This window comes from Phocoena sinus, chromosome 2 (genome assembly GCF_008692025.1).
Source record: "Phocoena sinus isolate mPhoSin1 chromosome 2, mPhoSin1.pri, whole genome shotgun sequence".
In the NCBI taxonomy this organism is placed as follows: domain Eukaryota; kingdom Metazoa; phylum Chordata; class Mammalia; order Artiodactyla; family Phocoenidae; genus Phocoena; species Phocoena sinus.
In genome coordinates, this window is record NC_045764.1 from 148,993,076 (window position 1) to 149,013,191 (window position 20,116).

Below are 20,116 nucleotides of genomic sequence, written 5' to 3' on the forward strand. Positions count from 1 at the left end.
TGAAGCCCGCACAGCAACAAAGACCCAATGCAGCCAAATAAATTTTTTTTTTAAAAAGTGGGCTTTCACAAAGAATGGCTTGGAGGCATAAGTGTGGGGCATCTTCTTCAAATTTCAAGTGTTCCAGTTGACTAGAACATGGAGTACAAAATAGGGAGAGTACTAGGAGATGGATTTGGAAAGGCACTCAGGGCAAGATCACGGATAGCTTTGAAGGACTGGTTTAGATCTCTGTATTCTATTCATGATCACTTGGGAATCACAGAAGGTTCTTAACAGAAGACTAATGTGATCAGAGCTGTGCCTTTGTAAGCTTGCAGCATTGTGCAAGATGAACGGGAGGGAGAGAGAACGGGAAGCATAACTAAACAGATATTGCCATGATCTAGGTGGAAAGTAATGAGAGTCTGAATTATGGGATAGGTAATGGCAGTCAAGGGAAAGGCCTTGATGAGAGCTTTTGGAGGTAGTTTCAGTCATTCTTAGTGACGAGTGAGAGAAGTTTAAAGCTTAAAGGGAGGATGATAAAGAAGAGAGGTTTTTCTTATTTGAGAAATCTGTGTAGTGTTGCCTGTAGCCCATATCTAATTTTCTTGGCAGGACCTGTGAGCCATCCAGGTAGAAATTTCCGGCGGGAGTTTAGAAATGAAGTACCAGTGCAAAGGAAAAGGTTGATAATAGAGATGCAGAATTGAAGAACATCAGCATGGAGGTGACAGTTGCAGCTGTGGGAGTGGATGAGTGATTCAAATCAAAGAGAAGAGAAGAGGACACCAGGAGTAGATCTTTGTCAACTACTATGTTTAGAGAGTGAGAAATGAAGAGAGAATAGTAAATGGAACATAAGAAAATATCAGAAAATTGGGAAAACCAGCATTTTTCACTTAGCAGTAGCATGACTATTTTTTCATATCAGTACGTGAAATGTCTGCATAGTTTTCTCTTATATAGATAAAATAAGGGGTATCTTTAGTGATCATTTCCCATTACAAACAATGCTTGCAGAGAACATTTATGAGTTTGTGAATATTGTTGTACAGATACATTCATAGAAATGGAATTGCTAAGTCAAAGGATGTGTGCCTTTAAATTTTGATAGATAGTGCCAGATTGCCTCCTCAAAAGGCTATACCAGGGCTTCCCTGGTGGCGCAGTGGTTGGGGGTCCGCCTGCCGATGCAGGGGACACGGGTTCATGCCCCGGTCCGGGAGGATCCCACGTGCTACGAAACGGCTGGGCCCATGGGCCGTAGCCGCTGGACCTGCGCGTCCGGAGCCTGTGCTCTGCAATGGGAGAGGCCACAGCAGTGAGAGGCCCGCATACCACAAAAAAAAAAAAAAAGGCTATACCAATTTATATTCCCTTCAGTAGTGTGAAGGTCCTAATTAACTAACACCTTCATTATCACTTGTTTGTGTATGTGTATGGGAAACTAATAGACAACATCTTATTTTAGTTTTCATCTTGGCTTATTGACTAATAACTATTATTAGTTAATAGTAAGTAATAACTATTAATGATTATTTGGACTTTTTAATGTATTTTTTAGCTGCATGTGTAAATTTCTTGTTTTATGACTGGCTTGGTATTGTATTTTTCCATATTTTTAGAATTAATTTTTAATTATACAAGTAATACATTAATACTTTATCATTGAAAAAATTTTTGAATTACAGATAAAGTTAAATTTCATTGTAACTGTCATCCCCAATCTTAATACTTTACCAAGCAGTTACTTACCAGTATTATCAGTGTGATATATATCCTTGTGGACTTTTGGCCTATTTATCTGTTGAGTTATTGAAAAAGCAGAGTTTCAAGAAGGAGAGAATGTCAGATGCTATAAAGAAGTGAAGGATGATGAGGACTAAGTAAACCATATAGAATTTGGTGCTTTAGACACATTTAGTGACATTTAAGAGAGCAATTTCAGTAGAATGATAGGACCAGAAGCAGTATTCCAAAGGGCGGAAAGTGTGCGTCTGTGTGTGTGTGTCTGTGTGTGTCTGTCTGGGTTTTGCTGGCACTGGCAGTGGAAGTGATACAGTGGACAGAGACTGGGTGATGAAGAAGGAGAGGTAAGTATCACCTACTAGTTCACAGGCAGAGCAGTGGTGACTTGAGAAGAGAACAGGTATGAGGAAAGATGGTTCCAGGAGAGAGAAGGTTGAGGGAAAGGAGCCAGTGGAGAAAGGCTTTGAAGAGACCAGCAAAAAGAAGTAATTACTGGAGCAAAGTAATAAACAAAGCAGGTAGAAATAGCTCTAAGAGTTCAGTAAGAGGAATTAGATGAGAATAGTGAAAGACCCCGAAGGAAGGAGAAGACAGAAAAGCAGAAGATAGTGGAACGTAGAGAGAGGTCAAGTTGGGAGCACGTGTTAGTTCATCTGTCTTTCTTGTGAACTTGCTTGAAGTCCCTGTTGTACTCTATATTTTTTAATTGTGGATGTCAAAGTGAAGGGATTGTGAGTTTAAAATTTTTTCTTAGTTTTAGGATTTTACATTTTTCTACCGTTGTATCTATTGTTAGTACCACGATAATGCTGTGTAACAAACCCCCTCACAACTTAATGCCTTAGGGGACTTCCCTGGTGGCGCAGTGGTTAAGAATCCACCTGCTACTGCAGGGGACATGGGTTCGAGCCCTGATCCAGAAAGATCCCACATGCCGTGGAACAGCTAAGCCTGTGTGCCACAACTACTGTAGCCCATGTGCCTAGAGCCCATGTTCCACAACAAGAGAAGCCACTGCAATGAGAAGCTCAAGCACCGCAACGAAGAGTAGCCCCTGCTCGCCACAACTAGAGAAAGCCTGCATGCAGCAAAGAAGACCCAACGCAGCCAAAAATAAATAAATAAATTTATTTTTAAAAAAACAACAACTTAATGCCTTAAAAATAATTATCAGTCACCATCACTCCTGCACCTGCGGGTCAGTTGACTCAGCTGATCAGACTTGGCTGTGGTACCTCTGCTTCACATGTTCCCTGTCCTCCTTGGGCCAGTGGGTTAACTGAAGATGTTCTTGTATCTGGAGAAACAAGAGGGCAGCAGGCCTGTTAAGTATTAGCACACTGTCATCTCTGTCCATGTGCCATTGGTTGAAGCAAGTCACATAGCCGAGTCCTTGGTCAGGAAGAGGAAAACTGCATCCCAATCTCAGCGAGACCATGGCAAGAGTGTGGGTGCAGGAGGGGTGAAGAAAGGATCTTTCAGCCTGCCACAACGTTAAGCATGTATGTTAATTTTATACTCAGAAAAAGAACTTACTGTTTTTTAAAAAATCATTCATATATAATATGAATTTTTAAAAACTCAAGTCTGTATAACAATCAATATTGAGATATTTTTGCAGTAATTCCACACATATGGGAAAATATAAGCATAAAACTTTACCTCCTGTGTAGATGAAATAGGTTCAAGAAAGTATCTGTTCTCATGAAATACTGAATCTTCAGTGAGCATTTCATACATTGAGTTTGACAGGTTTTTTTTCAAGTAGAATATACAAAAAACAGCAATATTAATCAGTTCTTTCCCCCTGAAATGGATATAAACATTAATATGAAAAGTTTTTAAGTCAGTCCTCTCAGTTATTTGTTCTTTAAAAATACAATCCTTTGATGCATTTGTATACTCCCCAGTTAAGAGTATTCAGTTTGCAAAAGGGTCTTACCCTCAGGAAACATGTGAGCATTTTTGTTTGTTTTCTCTATCCCTTGTTTGGACAGGAAGAATGTACACCTACTCTTTGGTAGCTTTTCAGAAAACAAAGATAACAGTTCCTTGAGGTTGACCATTATGTAAAGTTTTTCTCTGATTTCATATCAGTTTGGGAAGTTTTTAGATTGTTAATTTTTTTTTTTTTTTTTTTTTTGCGGTACGCAAGCATGTGGGATCTTCCCGGACCGGGGCACGAACCCGTGTCCCCTGCATCGGCAGGCGGACTCTCAATCACTGCGCCACCAGGGAAGCCCTAGATTGTTAATTTTTAATTCGCATATTTTTCTATTGATCTAAGATGTTTGGTGTTAAGTTGAAAGATTGGAAAGCGGGTTTTTTAGATATTATTTTAGTAATGTTAATTCATTCAGCAAATATATATTCTGCTCATGATAATTTACATCAGGGGTTAGCAAACTACTGCCCATAGCCAAATCTGGCCCGTGGCCCGTTTTTGTATAGGCCTGAAAGCTAAGAATGGTTTTTACATCTTTAAAGAGTTAATGAAAAAGAAAAGAACAAAGAAGAATATGTGACAGAGGCCAGATGTTGACCCACAAGCCCCAATATTTACTCTCCGGCCCTTTACAGAAAAAGTTTGCTGACCCTTGATTTCCATGGTTAATATTAAGTGTTAAAAGAGTTTGTAGCTTTATCTTTCTATACTTGCATAAAGAAAGAAAATCAAATAAATACCTGCTGCCTTCATTGCCAAGAAGACTACAGAAATTCGTAAACCCCGGTGGTTGCCCTATTTCCTCTTCATTGGGTTTGGATTTAGTTACAGTGAATCCCCAACCTGGCTAATATTTACTTTGATCAGTTAGTCAGGTTATCATATAATGGAACTTGTCTGACCTCTGAATTACAAAGCTATGGTGAATGAGTAAGTGCAGCTATTACAGGATTTTTATCCTCTTTGGTTATGTATTTCTTTCATAAGCTATTCAAGAAGCCTTAGAGTATTAGGAAAATGGATATGATTGTAAAATCAGTGATGCCAGAGAAACAGAAAATGCCAAGTATCTTGTTTAAAATTGCTTACCATTACTGGATTGGACTCAGGTTGCTGCTGGCTTGGTTTCTGCTGTCACCCTGTATGGCACATGTTTGTATGTATTTTTGTATTATTGTTGATGTATCTTCCGGATAAATTCCAAAAGTGTTATTGCTGGGTCAGGGGGTAAATGTAGTTTTGTTAGATGTTACCAAATTCCCCGCCATGTTTCATCCTACCTGCAGTATGTAAGAGAAGCACCATTTTAAAGTATTCACATTGCCTCTTAATTAAAATGTGACAAGATGTGTGTGTATATCTAGAGCTATATAGATATATTGATATATATGTATTTTTGTGGAGGGGACATAGAAAAGGCAGTTGACTATCCGTTTATGTTTATTGCTTTTAACTTTTTTTTTTCTTATTCCCTGTATATAACACAGTTTAGCATTATTGAAAATCCCAGAAGTAAGACATAACATGAAGGGAACATATTCGTTGCATCTTTCGAATTACAGTAATTCATCCGATGCTTTGTGAGCCCCAGTTTGTCCTCTAATTTAGTTCCAATAAGTAATTTTCACCAGTGAATTCACACTGTTTTAGGATATTCAACTAGTCGAGCTGTTGTTTCAGTGGAGTCTTGCTGGCCTGAACAATTTTCCTTCTGGTTACTTTTCAGGGATTATAAATAACAATGAGCAGTTGTATTATAGCAGCTACAGTTTGAAAGCTACAGTAAATGTCCAGTTTCAGAATTATTTTTTATCTGCCAAAATCAAAGAGAACCTTTTGTGGTTTTTATTTTTTTAATAAATTTATTTATTTATTTTTGGCCGCATTGGGTCTTCGTTGCTGCGTGAGAGCTTTCTCTAGTTGCGGCGAGCGGGGGCTGCTCTTCATTGCGGTGCACAGGCTTCTCATTGCAGTGGCTTCTCGTTGCAGAGCAAAGGCTCTAGGTGCGCAGGCTCAGTAGTTGTGGCGCACAGGCTTAGTTGCTCCGCGGCGTGTGGGATCTTTGCGGACCAGGGCTGGAACCTGTGTTCCCTGCATTGGCAGGCAGATTCTAACTACTGCGCCACCAGGGAAGTCCCTGTAGTTTTCTCTCTAAAAAAAAAAAAAATTTTTATTTATTTATTTATGGCTGCATTGGGTCTTCCTATTCGTTGCGGTACGCAGGCTTCTCACTGTGGTGGCTTCTCTTGTTGCAGAGCACGGGCTCTAGGCGCACAGGCTTCAGCAGTTGTGGCGTGCAGGCTTAGTTGCTCCACAGCATGTGGGATCTTCCTGGACCAGGGCTGGAACGCGTGTCTCCTGCATTGGCAGGCGATTCTTAAGCACTGCACCACTAGGGAAGCCCCGTCCCAGTCGTTTTTAATATGCATTTGCTTCTGATTGTTAGGGATTCTTATGGTGACATTAAGAAGATTGGTGATTTGTGTGGAGAAATAACAGCCTGCTCTCTATTCATGTGCTTTCCTTTTGTGTTTCCAGTCCTTACCTGGACTTTTGTCTTTCTCAACAGCAACAATGGTATGGTTGGTGAATATGGCAGAAGGAGACCCAGAAGCCCAAAGGAAGGTATCCAAAAACTCCAATTATAATGCACAAAGTAGGTGGCTTTTATTTGGTAATTTCCTGGTTTTCACGGTCATTGTCATCTTATGAGTTATGAAGCAATGATTTTTTAACCACTTTCTTTTGAGAATCTCCTGGAAGCTGTGGTAATACCTAGCAAACACAGATAAATATTTGAGTTCACATGCTCCAAACCCAACAATCAGCCAAGGCACCCTAGGTTAAGAATTTCTGCCATTAAATACCATTAATTCCAGTATGGAAAGGTTCAAGTTGAGGCTATGGTTTTAAAAAGGTAGAATAAACACTCTCTTCAAACATATAAAAATGAGAACCTCTTGTCTGACAAGTCCAGAGTAACTGAAGTATAATTTGATTTGAGTTTTGATAATGTTTATGTTGAGAAGATAAAATATTCCAGGTGGACATGACTTTCTGGAGGAGGGTAAGAATGATGACCTAGGATGGGAGATTGAAAGGCCCACTTGTGGATACTACAGAAGATGTTAAGGCAAACACAAGTTAGGAGGAGTTATAATTAGAAAAGTTGAGGAATAACAGCACAATATCAATAGTCAAAAAGGAAGGAAACCTTTTTTTTTAAGAAAAACAAGGACTAACCTTATGAGGAAGCTGACAAACAGAGGCGGAATAAAGGTTGGTCAGAGAAGAGCAAAGGGCCTTAATTGAGTTGCTGTTTGTCAGGAAAGGGAGAGTTTAGGTTTTCTAGAGCCAAGAAAACTGCTGTTCTAGCATTTGGGTAACTGCAAGGAGGACGCTTTCAACTTAGAATTTGCGTATTTGGGACCAAAAGATATTAGGCCCATTCTGCAGTGAGCGAGGCAGCAAAACAGGGTGGCATTAGACCAGCAGTAGACCTAGTAGAGAAGTGGGAAATAGAGGAAACAGTTGCTCCAGGTCTGGTTGTTGTGTTAACCTTGTTAAGCTAAAGAAAATTGAAAAATTAGTTGTCTGTGAGTATACATGTATATATATGTGAGTATGAGTGTCTTTTGGGTACATCAAGATTTTGTTCTTTTGACAAATGTTGATTGAGCACCTAACTGTGTGCCCAGTATTTGTTAGGCACTGGGGATATGGCTCTGAACGAGAGGTCCCATTCCTGTGGAGTTTATAGCCTATTTGGGGAGACACGCATGTTGAACAAATAACTCATTCAGGTTGTGATAAGCACTACAAAGGAGAAGTGTAAGTTGCTATGAAAGTTTATAGTGGAAGAATTTCATTTGTTCTGGAAAGTTAGGAAGGCTTCCCTGGGGAAGTGATAACAGGAGATGGCCAGCCAAAGAGAGGAAGAAGAGCTTTCTAGAAGAGGAAGCACCATGGGCAAGGACCTTGAAGTGAGGAGGAGCTGGGTGAGCTGCAGAGTTTCTCAGTGGGAGTGTGGTGGGCGTTCTTCATTGTGTTGACTCCCCTCACATTGTTTAGCATTCCTGGCCCCTCACCCACTAAATGCCAAGGGTAGCTTCGAGGTTTGCAATAACCAAAAACTCCCCCTCCTAGTTATTTCCAAACATCCCATGGAAGGGAGGTGCTACCCCCAGTTGAAAACCTCTGTGTTATAGGAACTAGAAGTTAGTTTGGAGCAAGGGGGTGTAGGATTCCAAGAGGGATGTCTGTAAAGGAAAAAAGTAATAGAACTCAGAGGTTGCCCGAGTGCACCTAAGATAAAAACATCAAGATACAGCATTATGAGCGTGCTATTTATAATTAATTATGGAGGTAAATACCAAAATAAACAGCTGAAAGGGTTGAAGGTAGGGTGAGGGTCGGGAGTGAGGAGGGATAGGGCAGAGCAGGCACTGATGTTTTTATTTCTAAATCGTGTACTTTTTTGATTTTATAAACTAGCTCAGGGAAGATTCAGGTTTTGTGGAGACCTGGTTAAGAAAACAATGCAAATTAAAAATACAAAATTGCTAGAGCCCCTTTCAGAAAAATGTCCATGCAAGCGAGAGGCCTGAAGTATGCAAGCTTCATTTATTCATAGTAGATGAATAAATATGAACATGTATTAATTTTATAAAAAATAATGAGAAAAAAAGAGTATTATCAACTTCACTTATGTATTTTAATTATTTTTGACGTATGGAAGGTTCTTGAGACAATCATGTTATACTCACAATTTTCAGTCAGACCGATCATTATAACAAAATGACTAGCCCATAAAAAAATTCACTCCCTCCTTTCCCATCCTCCCAGCCCCCAATAGTGGTTCTACTTGTATAACTTAGTCACTAAGCCAGTGGTGAGTGCCATCAATCAGTGAGTGCCAGCAGCCCCAGCTGCAAAGATCAGAAGAAATGTTCTCTCACCTGACCAGAAGTCCTGAGGTGTAGGCATTTGCACGGCTGGCTAATTTTATGACTGGATAATTATCAGGGGCCCCAGTTCTTTCCCGTCTTCCTGCTCTGCTACCCTTAGATATGAGCCTGGTCCTCAGCCCTCTGCTCCTCATGGTCACAAGATGACGACTGCAGTGCCAGGCATCATATCCAGATAACACAACATCCAGGGGAGGAAAGGGGCTGTTTGTGTCTCCTTACGTCTCTCTCAAAGAGTGAGAAAACTTTTCCCCAAATTTCCAGCAGGCTTTGTCTCACCACACATTGGCTGGTACCAACCCCACAGCTTTAGAGCTTTCATTGGGAAGAGGAATTGTAGGATGACCACGCTTAGCTTGGACTGAACTGGATTTACCACCGGAGTCATGGGTGGGAGGTGGAAACCCAAATAAATCAGTACTCTGCCCTCAGGAAAAAAAGGGAGAAATAGCTGTTGGGGAAGCAACCAGCAGGCACTGAAATAACCCGTGATTTGTGGTTTAAGAGCCAGCTAACCCACCTAGTTACGATGACAGGTAATTACTGTTTCCATGTAATTTTCTTAAAGGTATTAAGAGATTTTTCTAAGTAATACAACTGTGATGTTCACTTTTTCTTGAAGGCACAGAAAGTGAGTCACAAGACCCTGTGACAGAGAGTGATGATGGTGGCTTCAGCGAAGAGTGGGAAGCCCAGAGGGACAGTCGCCTGGGGCCTCATCACTCTACGGCTGAGTCGCGATCTGCTGTACAGGATCTTTCCAGCAGCATCGTGGCCAGTGACGACCCAGAGGAAAGTATGTGCCTTTCTCTACATTGGAATTCATGGATTCCTTTAGGTGCTGCAGTATCAAACTCTCCCAAAATAAAATGAATCAAAGTGTTACAGTCTAATTCTAAACAGCAGTGCAGCTTTTAGGAGGAAATAATAGTTGGTGCTTTTCTCATAGTTAAATTTGTTAATGGACCAAATTCTGCACCTCAGATTTTTGAAATTATCCCTTTAACAGCCTGATCTTTGGCATTGATTTTATAAGGTAAAAAAAAAAATTTTAATATTATTCTGATAAGACTTCATGTCTACAAAATTTTCATTAATATATTTCACTCTTGCTGCACAGAGACCTATGGATTTAAATGCTTCATCCTTTTACATTGTTACTGCCCTTTTTCGGCAAGCACTGTATTTTATTAATTTTAAAGAAAATCAAGGGATTTAGGTTCTCTGCAGAAATGTAAGAGTGTGTTCAGTGTCTAAGGTGTGCTGTCACTGGGATCAGGTCAAGCACTTGGGGCTTCTTAGGATATTAGCAGTAGAGCCCCCTGGTTAGGGCTCAGTCATCTCTTTACTTATTCTTAGTTAGAGAGGTGATTTACTGAATAAGAAGAGATTAGCACATTTCCCAACTAAGTTACCCTCAATTTTTTCGTTTTCACAAAGTGAACGCTTGATTAAAATATTACAGCGGAAATATTAGTAGTTTCAAAGAAACAGACACCTAGATTCCTTAGCTTCTCTAATCACTATTAATTGTGACCTTGACCTTATCCTTCAGCTTCATCAGAACACTTCTTACAACTCACCATTAGTCTTTTATCTGGGTCAGAACCTGGGCAGATCTATGACTTTGGTGCGGGGCGAGTTTCCAGATTTTAGAGCCATCTGCAGCCTGCAGCTTTCACACTCTGGGAAACCAGACACAGTTGCCTCCTCTTATGACAGCCCTTGAGCTTGCGTTTGCTGATGTTTTCTCTGCCTTCAGAGATATCACTGTAATTAGTTGCCTCTTGTCTTCCTTTCCTCTTTTCTCAAAGATGCATACAGCCAAAAGAAAGAAATATAGCTGTTAAGCATAGCTGCAGTGTGATTCTTTCACGACTGCCTTTCCTACTTGAAGATTCTCTCTCCTGATCATCTCTTCATGTCCTTCTCTTCATCTCTAACTTTTTTTTTTTTTAAGAAAAACCCAAGTATTGCCCCTTCTAACTTCAGATTAATATTTTCTTTATCTGGGACCAATATAAACTAATAATTGATATTCCTTCCTTATCTTAGCATCCAGAACACACATAACCATATCTGATTGCATTAGTGTGTTAAACCAGAGTTGTTACAGAAAAGTCTCAGTTTACAATAGAATTTGACATGTAAAGGCACATGTGTCTTCCAGAACAACCTTTTAAAAATCAAAAATTAATCAGAAAGCTGAACATTGAGAGTTTATATTTAGAAATGTAAAACATGTTTATTCAACGTGCAGTTGGTCTTCTAGTGAATTTCAAACTACACTTCTTCCAAACTTCATGCCAATAGCAAGCCTCAGTGTACTACTGATAGATTTAAAATTTATCAGAGTAGTGAAATTAACCTGTTGTTTCCAGGAGTAGAAATTTAACTCATAGAGGTTCTTTTTCTATAACCTCAAGGGAAGAGTGGGAGATGGATTTTGTTATTTTCTTCAAGTGGAGGAAGAGGTTTTAGTAGTTAAAACACAAAATAATAAATTTCAGGAAGTTTTTTATATGTTTCTGTTTATTAAAAAGATAGTAGGAAATATTCATTATTTTATTATGTTAAAGTTACATTTAAGCTAGGTATATATTCTGCTAGATGTCCTGTAGCGAAATCTTACAATTAAAGTAAATATTCACCATCATTTATTATTTTTACCATGTCTTACATTTGGTAGACCTGCAAATGCCCCTTTTAATACGAAAGGAACTCCATCATTACTTAAAATTATTTTTCAGAGTGGGCAAAACAAAGCAAAACAATAGGAGACCTAGACAGCAGTAAAGCAACTAGCATCCAATCTCAGCATTAGCACTTGGCAGTGGAATACTGATAATACTTATGTCTAACTTAAGCAGTTTCCATTGCTGTGATTTTAGTTGTTTGGCCATGGCATATCTTTACTGAATAAATCCAAGAAGCTGTTTAAAGAAAACATATTCCCGAGCAACATGATTTTTCTTAGGTTTTATATTATGGAATATAACTTGTTGCTTCAGTAAGTGCCTAAAGAAAAAAAATTGATGGTTACTTCTTTGTTTCCTGACTCTTTTAATTTTGCTAATAAAATACATCTATATTTCTCTCACCATTAAAATGAATTCTGTAGAATATAACTAGCATTTGCCATAATGTTATTATTTAAACAAACATAAGCCTTTAAATGAAAATGTGAGGCTATAATTTTAAGCTTGATTTGGTACATTATTTTTGTTTATTTTTTGATACCTCTGTTGAGACATAATTCACATACTATACAATTCACCCATTTAAAGTGGTGACGTTAGTATATTCACAGAATTGTTCAACCATCACCACAATTGATTTTAGAACATTTTCAACACCCCATAAAGAAACCCCATACTCCTTAACATCACCTCTTCAATCCCTCTCATTCCCCGCCATTTAAAGTGGACAATGCAATGGTTTTTGTTAATAAATTTATTTATTTATTTATTTATTTATTTATTTATGGCTGTGTTGGATCTTTGTTGCTGTGTGCGGGCTTCCTCTAGTTGCGGCGAGAAGGGGTGCACAGGCTTCTCATTGCAGTGGCTTCTCTTGTTGCGGAGCACAGGCTCTAGGTGCGTGGGCTCAGTAGTTGTGGCACGCGGGCTCAGTAGTTGTAGCTCATGGGCTCTAGAGCTCAGGCTCAGCAGTTGTGGCACACGGGGCTTAGTTGCTGCGTGGTACGTGGGATCTTCCTGGACCAGGGCTTGAACCTGTGTCCCCTGCACTGGCAAGCGTATTCTTAACCACTGCGCCACTGGGGAAGTCCGTGATGGTTTTTATTATAGTTGTGCAACCATCACCACATGCTAATGTTAGAATATGTTCATTACCTCAGAAAGAAACCCTGTACCCATTACCCCTATTCCCCCCAGCACCAGCAAATATACTATCATAATAGATTTGCCTCTTCTGGACATTTCATATAAATGGAATCATACACTATATGGTTCTTTGTACTGATTTCTTTCATATAGCATTATGTTTTCAGGTTTTTTCTATGTTGTAACATGTATTAGCATTTCGTTTCTTTTTATAGCCAAATAATATTCCATTGTACGGATATGTCACATTTGTCATCCATTCATCAGTTAATGGGCATCTAGATTGTTTCCATTTTGAGCTATTATGCATAGTGTTGTGTGAACATTCATGTACACATCTGTGTGGACACATGGTTTTATTTCTCTTAGGTATATACCTACAAGTAGAATTACTGAGTCATATGGTAACTCTATGTTTAACATTTTGAGGAACTACCAGACTGTTCTCCAAAGTGTCTGCACCATTTTACATTCCCCACAGCAGTGTATGAATGTTCCAATTTTTTCACAGCCTCACCAACACTTATTATTATTTGTCTTTTTGATTATAATCATTCCTAGTGGGTGTAAAGTGGTATGTCATCAGGGTTTTGATTTGCATTCTTCTGATGGCTAATAATGTTGAGTATCTTTTTGTGTGCTTATTGGCCATTTGTATATTTTTTTGGAGAACTGTCTATTCAGATCCATTGCCCATTTTGGGGGTCCTTTTTTATTACTGAGTTGTAATAGTTTTTTATGTATTCTCTGGACACAAGTCTCTTATCAGAGAAATGCAAAATTTTTCTTCAGCATTATTTTTAAAAATTCATTTCTATAGCATTTTTTTTCTGAACAACTTAGTTTCTTTCAGTTAGTTTCTTTTTTTTTTTAATTTATTTATTTTATTTATTTATTTCTGGCTGCACTGGGTCTTCGTCGCTGTGCGTGGGCTTTCTCTAGTTGCGGAGAGCGGGGGCTACTCTTCGTTGCCGTGTGCGGGCTTCTCATTGCAGTGGCTTCTCTTGTTGCGGAGCACAGGCTCTAGAGCACAGGCTCAGTAGTTGTGGCACACGGGCTTAATTGCTCCACGGCATGTGGGACTTTCCCGGACCAGGGCTCGAATCCGTGTCCCCTGCATTGGCAGGCAGATTCTTAACCACTGCATCACCAGGGAAGTCCTTAGTTATTTTCTTATAGTACTTACTATTTGGAATCAAAAGTATTTCTAAGACTGTCATTTGTTTAGCCTCTGTGTGTGCCAAGAACTTTTCCTGTCTTATTTTTAACGCTGATACCAACCTTGTGAAATAGCTCTGTAATCCCCATCTTGCAGCTGAAGAATTTGAGGATTAAAGAAGTTAGTAAACTTGCCCTGGATCACACTAGTACCTAAACAGTAGAGTTGGACTCTTCTCCACAACTGAAACTGGTGATAATATTCATCAGTCTGGGAAGGTTAGCAAGTTAAAGGATAACTGACCATGTAATTCATAGCATCAGATTTCAGGGTTGTATGTTTATTTTTTCCACTATGGAAGACGTTGCTCTGGCTTCCACGATTTAAAAAGAACAATGGTTTCTCAGTAAGATCTTTTATTTTTATTTTTTTTTATTTTTGGCTGGGTTGGGCCTTCGTTGCTGTGTGTGGGCTTTCTCTACTTGTGGCGAGCAGGGGCTACTCTTCGTTGTGGTGCGCGGGCTTCTCTTGTTGCAGAGCACGGGCTCTAGGCACACGGGCTTCAGTAGCTGTGGCATGTGGGCTCAGTAGTTGTGGTGCATGGGCTTAGTTGCTCTGTGTCATGTGCCATCTTCTTGGACCAGGGAAGAAGATCGAACCCGTGACCTCTGCTTTGGCAGGCGGATTCTTAACCACTGCGCCACCAGGGAAATCCCTCTCAGTAAGATCTTATTGATCAGAACTCTGCCCCTTTCTCCCGCAGACTCTGCTTCTCAAGGCCCTCAACACCTATCTTCCAGAAGTAGTTTCTGTAACTCAGGCAACAAAACTTTAAGATCAGGATCACACTTCAGTTAGGAATAGTTACATAACAACCAGAAAGGTAAAAGCCAATAGTAAAGCTTAATGGGTTACTGTTGAGCCCCAAGTCAAAGCATATTTTATTTATTTATTTTTTAAAAAACAGTACGTGTTCATTGTGGAACTTTTTTTTAAAAATAAATTTATCTATTTATTTTTGGCTGTGTTGGGTCTTCGTTGATGCATGTGGGCTTTCTCTAGTTGTGGTGAGCCAGGGTTACTCTTCGTTGCAGTGTGCGGGCTTCTCATTGTGGTGGCTTCTCTTGTTGCAGAGCACAGGCTCTAGGCTTGCAGGCTTCAGTAGTTGTGGCATGCAGGCTCAGTAGTTGTGGCTCGCAGGCTCTAGAGCACAGGCTCAGTAGTTGTGGCACACGGGCTTGGTTGCTCCGCGGCATGTGGGATCTTCCCGGATCAGGACTCAAATCCGTGTCTCCTACATTGGCAGGCGGATTCTTAACCACTGCGCCAGCAGGGATGTCCAAAGCATATATATATATATATATATATATATATATATATTTTTTTTTTTTTTTTTTTTTTTGCGGTACGCGGGCCTCTCACTGTTGTGGCCTCTCCCGTTGCGGAGCACAGGCCCTGGACGCGCAGGCTCAGTGGCCACGGCTCACGGTCCCAGCCGCTCCGTGGCATGTGGGATCTTCCCAGACCGGGGCACGAACCCGTGTCCCCTGCATCGGCAGGCAGACTCTCAACCCCTGCACCACCAGGGAAGCCCCAAAGCATATTTTTAAATACATAGTTTTGTTTATCATTTTGAAAAGAACTTGAAAAGTTAAAAATAATGTTTGACAACAGAAAACCTAGGGCCTTTGCATTTCTGTGTATGTTTTAGGATCAGCTTGTCAATTTCTACAAGCTGATCCTAAAATTTTTTGGAAGTGTATAGAACTTAGAATACCCAAAACAATTTTGAAAGAGAAGAAAAAAGTTGGTGGACTTAAGCTATCTGATTTCAAAACTTACTCTAAAGTCATAGTAATCAAGGACAGACATATAAATCAAAGAAACAGAACTGAGAGTCCAGAAGTAAAGCCTTATATTTATGATCAATAATTTTTTACAAAGGTGCTAAAATAATTCAATGCCAAAAGGATATAATCTTTTCAACAAATGGTGCTGGGACAATTGAATATCCACATGCAAAAGAATGAATGGAAACCCCTGTCTCAGCCTATCCATCATGCACACAATCCCAAATTAACCCCAAGTTGGTCATAAACTGAAATGTAAGTGGTAAAACTCTAAAACTTCTAGAAGAAAACGTAGGAGAAAAACTTCATGACCTTGGGCTGGGCAAAGAGTTCCTTAATATAACAGTGATACATAGAAGAAAAAATTGATAGATTGGACTTCGTCAAAATTGAAAACTTTCACACTTCAAAAGATACCATTAAGAGAAGAAGTATTTAGGGAATTCCCTGGCAGTTCAGTGGTTAGAACAACACGCTTTCACTTCCAGGGGCACCGGTTTGATCCCTGGTTGGGGAACTAAGATCCCACAAGCCACACAGAGAGACCAAAAGAAAAAAAAAGAGAGAGAGAGGAGGTATTTATATACCCATGTTCATAGCACTGTTCACAATAGCCATGAGATGGAAGCAACCTAAGTGCCCACTGGCTGATGAATGGATAGACAAAATGTGGTGCTTACATACAATGGGATATTATTCAGCTTTAAAATGGAAGGAAAATCCAATACATGCTGCGGCATGGATGAGCCAGGACATTATCCTAAGTGAAATAAGCCAGTCACAGTAAGACAAATACTGTATGATTCCACTTAAATGAAGTACCTGGAGTAGTCAGACTCAGAGATGGAGAGTGGAATGGTGGTTTCCAGGGGCTGGAGGGAGAGAGGAAGGAGGAGTTACTGTTTCATGGGTACAGAGGTTCAGTTTTGCAAGATGAAAAGAGTTCCGTGGATGGATGGTGGTGATGGTAGCACAACAATATGAATGTACTTAATGCCATTGAACTGTGTATTTTACCACAATTAAAAAAAAAAAGATACCATTAAGAAAAGGAAAAGGAGCCACAAACTGAGAGAAAATATTTGCAAATCCTGTTAAAGGATTTATAGTTAGGGTATACAGAGAATGCTTACAACTCAGTAATAGGAAGATAACCTAATTGAAAAATAAGGTAACACTTTGGGTAGATATTTCCCCAAAGGAGAGATATAATGGCTAATAAAGCACATGAAAAGATACTCAACATCATGAATCAGAATGGCTATAATCAAAAAGACAGCAATGCCAAGTGCTGGTGAGGACTGAAGAAGCTGGAACCCTTGTGCACTGCTGGTGGGAATGTACTGGTACAGCCAGTATGGAAAACAGTTTGGCAGTTTCTCAAAAGGCTAAACATAAACCTACCATATAACCCAACAGTTCCACTCCTAGGGATCTACCCCATGGAAATGAAAGCAGTCTGCCCACACAAAGAGTGTGCACTGATGTTCATAGCAGCATTATTCATAATAGCCCCAAACTGAAAATAATCTAAATGTCCATCAACTGGTAAATGGATAAACAAAATATAGTATATCCATACAATGAAAAACTATTCACCAGTGAAAAGCAACAAACTACAGACACATGCAGTGTCATGGATAAACCTAAAAAATGTTATGTTAATACAGATGGCCAACAGGCATATGAAAAGATGCTCCACATCACTAATCATTAGAGAAATGCAAATCAAAACTACAATGAGATATCACCTCACACCGGTCAGAATGACCATTATCAAAAAGTCTACAAATAATAAATGCTGGAGAGGGTGTGGAGAAAAGGGAACCCTCCTACACTGTTGGTGGGAATGTAAATTGGTGCAAGCCACTATGGAGAACAGTATGGAGGTTCCTTAAAAAACTAAAAATAGAGTTACCATAGGATCCTGCAACCTCACCCCTGGGCATATATCTGGAAAAGACGAAGACTCTAATTCAAAAAGATACATGCACCCCAGTGTTCATAGCAGCAATATTTACAATAGCTAAGACATGGAAGCAATCTAAATGTCCATTGACAGGAGAATGGATAAAGAAGATGTGGTACATATACACAATGGAATATTACTCAGCCATATAAAAGAATGAAATAATGCCATTTGCAGCAACATGGATGGACCTAGAGATTATCATATAGAGTGAAGTAAATCAGACAGAGAAAGACAAATATCATATGATACCACTTATATGTGGAATCTAAAATATGATACAAATGAACTTACATACAAAACAGAAATAGACTCACAGGCATAGAAAACAAACTTATGGTTACCAAAGGGGAAAGTGTGGGGCAGGGGGGATAATTTAGAAGTTTGGGATTAACAGATATACAGTACTATATTTAAAGTAGATAAACAACAAGGACCTACTGTGTAGCACAGGGAGCTATTTTCAATATCTTGTAATAACCTATAATGGAAAAGAATCTGTAAAAAAAAAAAAAATATATATATATATATATATCTGAATCACTTCGTTGAACACCTGGAACTAACACAACATTGTATGTCAACTATACTTCAATTTTTAAAAATTACGTTAAATGAAAGAAGCCAGTCACAAAAGACTTAATATTGTATGAGTCCCTTTCTGTGCAGTGTCTAGAAAAGGCAGATTTATAGAGTTAGAAAGCAGATCAGTGGTTGCTTAAGGCCTGGGAGGGGAGTGGAGATTAACTGTAAGTGAACATAAGGTATCTTAATTGGGGTGATGGAAATATGGTGGATTGTGGTGATGGTTGCACAATTTTTTCAGTCATTGAATTGTACATTTTACAGTGGGTGCATTTTATGCAATAAATTATACCTCAGTAAAGCTGTTTTTCAAAAAAAAGGAGATGATACCTATCTCATACGGGTTCTTGTGAGGATTTATTAGAACAAGTGCAGGTATAAACCAGGCATTCAGTAGATGACAATTACTATTTATTGTTATTATTTTTGCTATATAACAGCAGCATCTACTGTTAAGACACCAGAGTTAGCCACATAACATCTGAACCTCCTGTTATAGAAAACCAAAAAAGAAAGGGAAAACGTAGCTAAAGCCTAATTTTGTATGATATCATTTACTGACTTCTCATTCAGCATAGGATGGGGGGCGGGGGGCAGTGACAGTTTTGCATTGTGAAGTCATAGCAAATAGTGACAAACTTTCTTTTTTTAAGAGTGACAAACTATATTTTTATAATCTTTCCTTTTTAGGGGGAGTAAAACTTGGATTAGGAGATTTCATTTTCTACAGTGTTCTGGTTGGTAAAGCTTCTGCAACAGCCAGTGGAGACTGGAACACAACCATAGCCTGTTTTGTAGCCATATTAATTGTAAGTATACACGGATTAAAAACGTGTCAGAACTCATCTCAAAATTCTGATTAAAAGGCGGTCCTTTTAACCCCAGCTAGGCTGAGTGTTCCAATCACCTGGGGAGCTTTTTAAAAAACACAAATAATTGGACCTCACCTGAGGAATTCTCTACCTGGCCACACATTAATATCACCTGGGAGCTTTTAAAACTGTGGGTCTCTACCCTGAGATATTAGTGGGCTGGCCAAAAAGTTCGTTCAGGCTTCTCCATAAGATGTTATGGAAAACCGAAATGAAGTTTTTGGCCAACCGAATATTTAATTTTTTTTTTTTTTTTTTTTTTTTTTTTTTTTTGCGATACGCGGGCCTCTCACTGTTGCGGCCTCTCCCGTTGCGGAGCACAGGCTCTGGATGCGCAGGCTCAGCGGCCATGGCCCACGGGCCCAGCCGCTCCGCGGCATGTGGGATCTTCCCGGACCGGGGCACGAACCCGTGTCCCCTGCATCGGCAGGCGGACTCTCAACCACTGCGCCACCAGGGAAGCCCTTAATTTGTTTTAATTGTGTATTTTTTTAAAAGTTCCCCAGGAAATTCTGGTAAGTACCTCTGAGCAGGAACCATTGCTTCAAGCCCAGCAGCATAGATAATGTAAGGAATTAGATCAGTCTTAAAGGGGTAGGCAGATCCTCACTTAGTCTGCGTTTGGTGGTGGTATTGTGTTTAAGGCCACGACCTGCAGCAGTGCCCTTTGGGCGGTAAGTAGGAGGCAAGAAAAGCTAGCTCAGTGCACGATCACACACAGATTTTGCTCACAGTGCTACAACGTGAGCCTGAAGCTTTCGAGACAATGATTTAAGTAAATGACTCATATTTCGTATTGCTATTTTTGCTAAAGATGTGATATCTTTGATACATGTGAGTGAAGTTGGATGAGAGGTTAGACGAGAGCCTTTACTTATGCATTTATTTCATGATTACACTTGTGATTTATCTTGATCATACGACCAGTTAGAATTTTCATTTATTTCTCTTTTGAGGTTAGTTTTCTGGATGTGTTGAAGCTTTTAAGAAGAAAATTACTTACTTTGGATAAACCTTATATGCAGCTCACCCTCCAGACTTTATAGTTAATGTCTCAGTAACTAGGATAAAAAATGGGGTGTATTATATAGCTGCTCTGTGTTTATAAGAAAACAGTATACACTTTATAAACAAACTTTTATTGGTTTATTCCATGAGCACCTTTTTGCCCCCAGACAGCATAAAGAATG

The 20,116-nt window shown here is 39.4% G+C and overlaps 1 protein-coding gene across 5 annotated transcripts in view; it reads left to right on the forward strand.

Moving 5' to 3' along the window:
• The window catches only part of PSEN1 (presenilin 1), a 79,029-nt gene that overhangs the window by 54,269 nt on the left and 4,644 nt on the right, over nt 1-20,116 (forward strand). For all 5 annotated transcript variants that reach the window (XM_032622140.1, XM_032622137.1, XM_032622139.1 and 2 more), the window contains 3 exons: nt 6,249-6,335; nt 9,269-9,442; nt 18,745-18,863. In XM_032622140.1, coding sequence (XP_032478031.1) covers nt 6,249-6,335; nt 9,269-9,442; nt 18,745-18,863 — 380 coding nt within the window. The remainder of the gene's footprint in view (nt 1-6,248; nt 6,336-9,268; nt 9,443-18,744; nt 18,864-20,116) is intronic.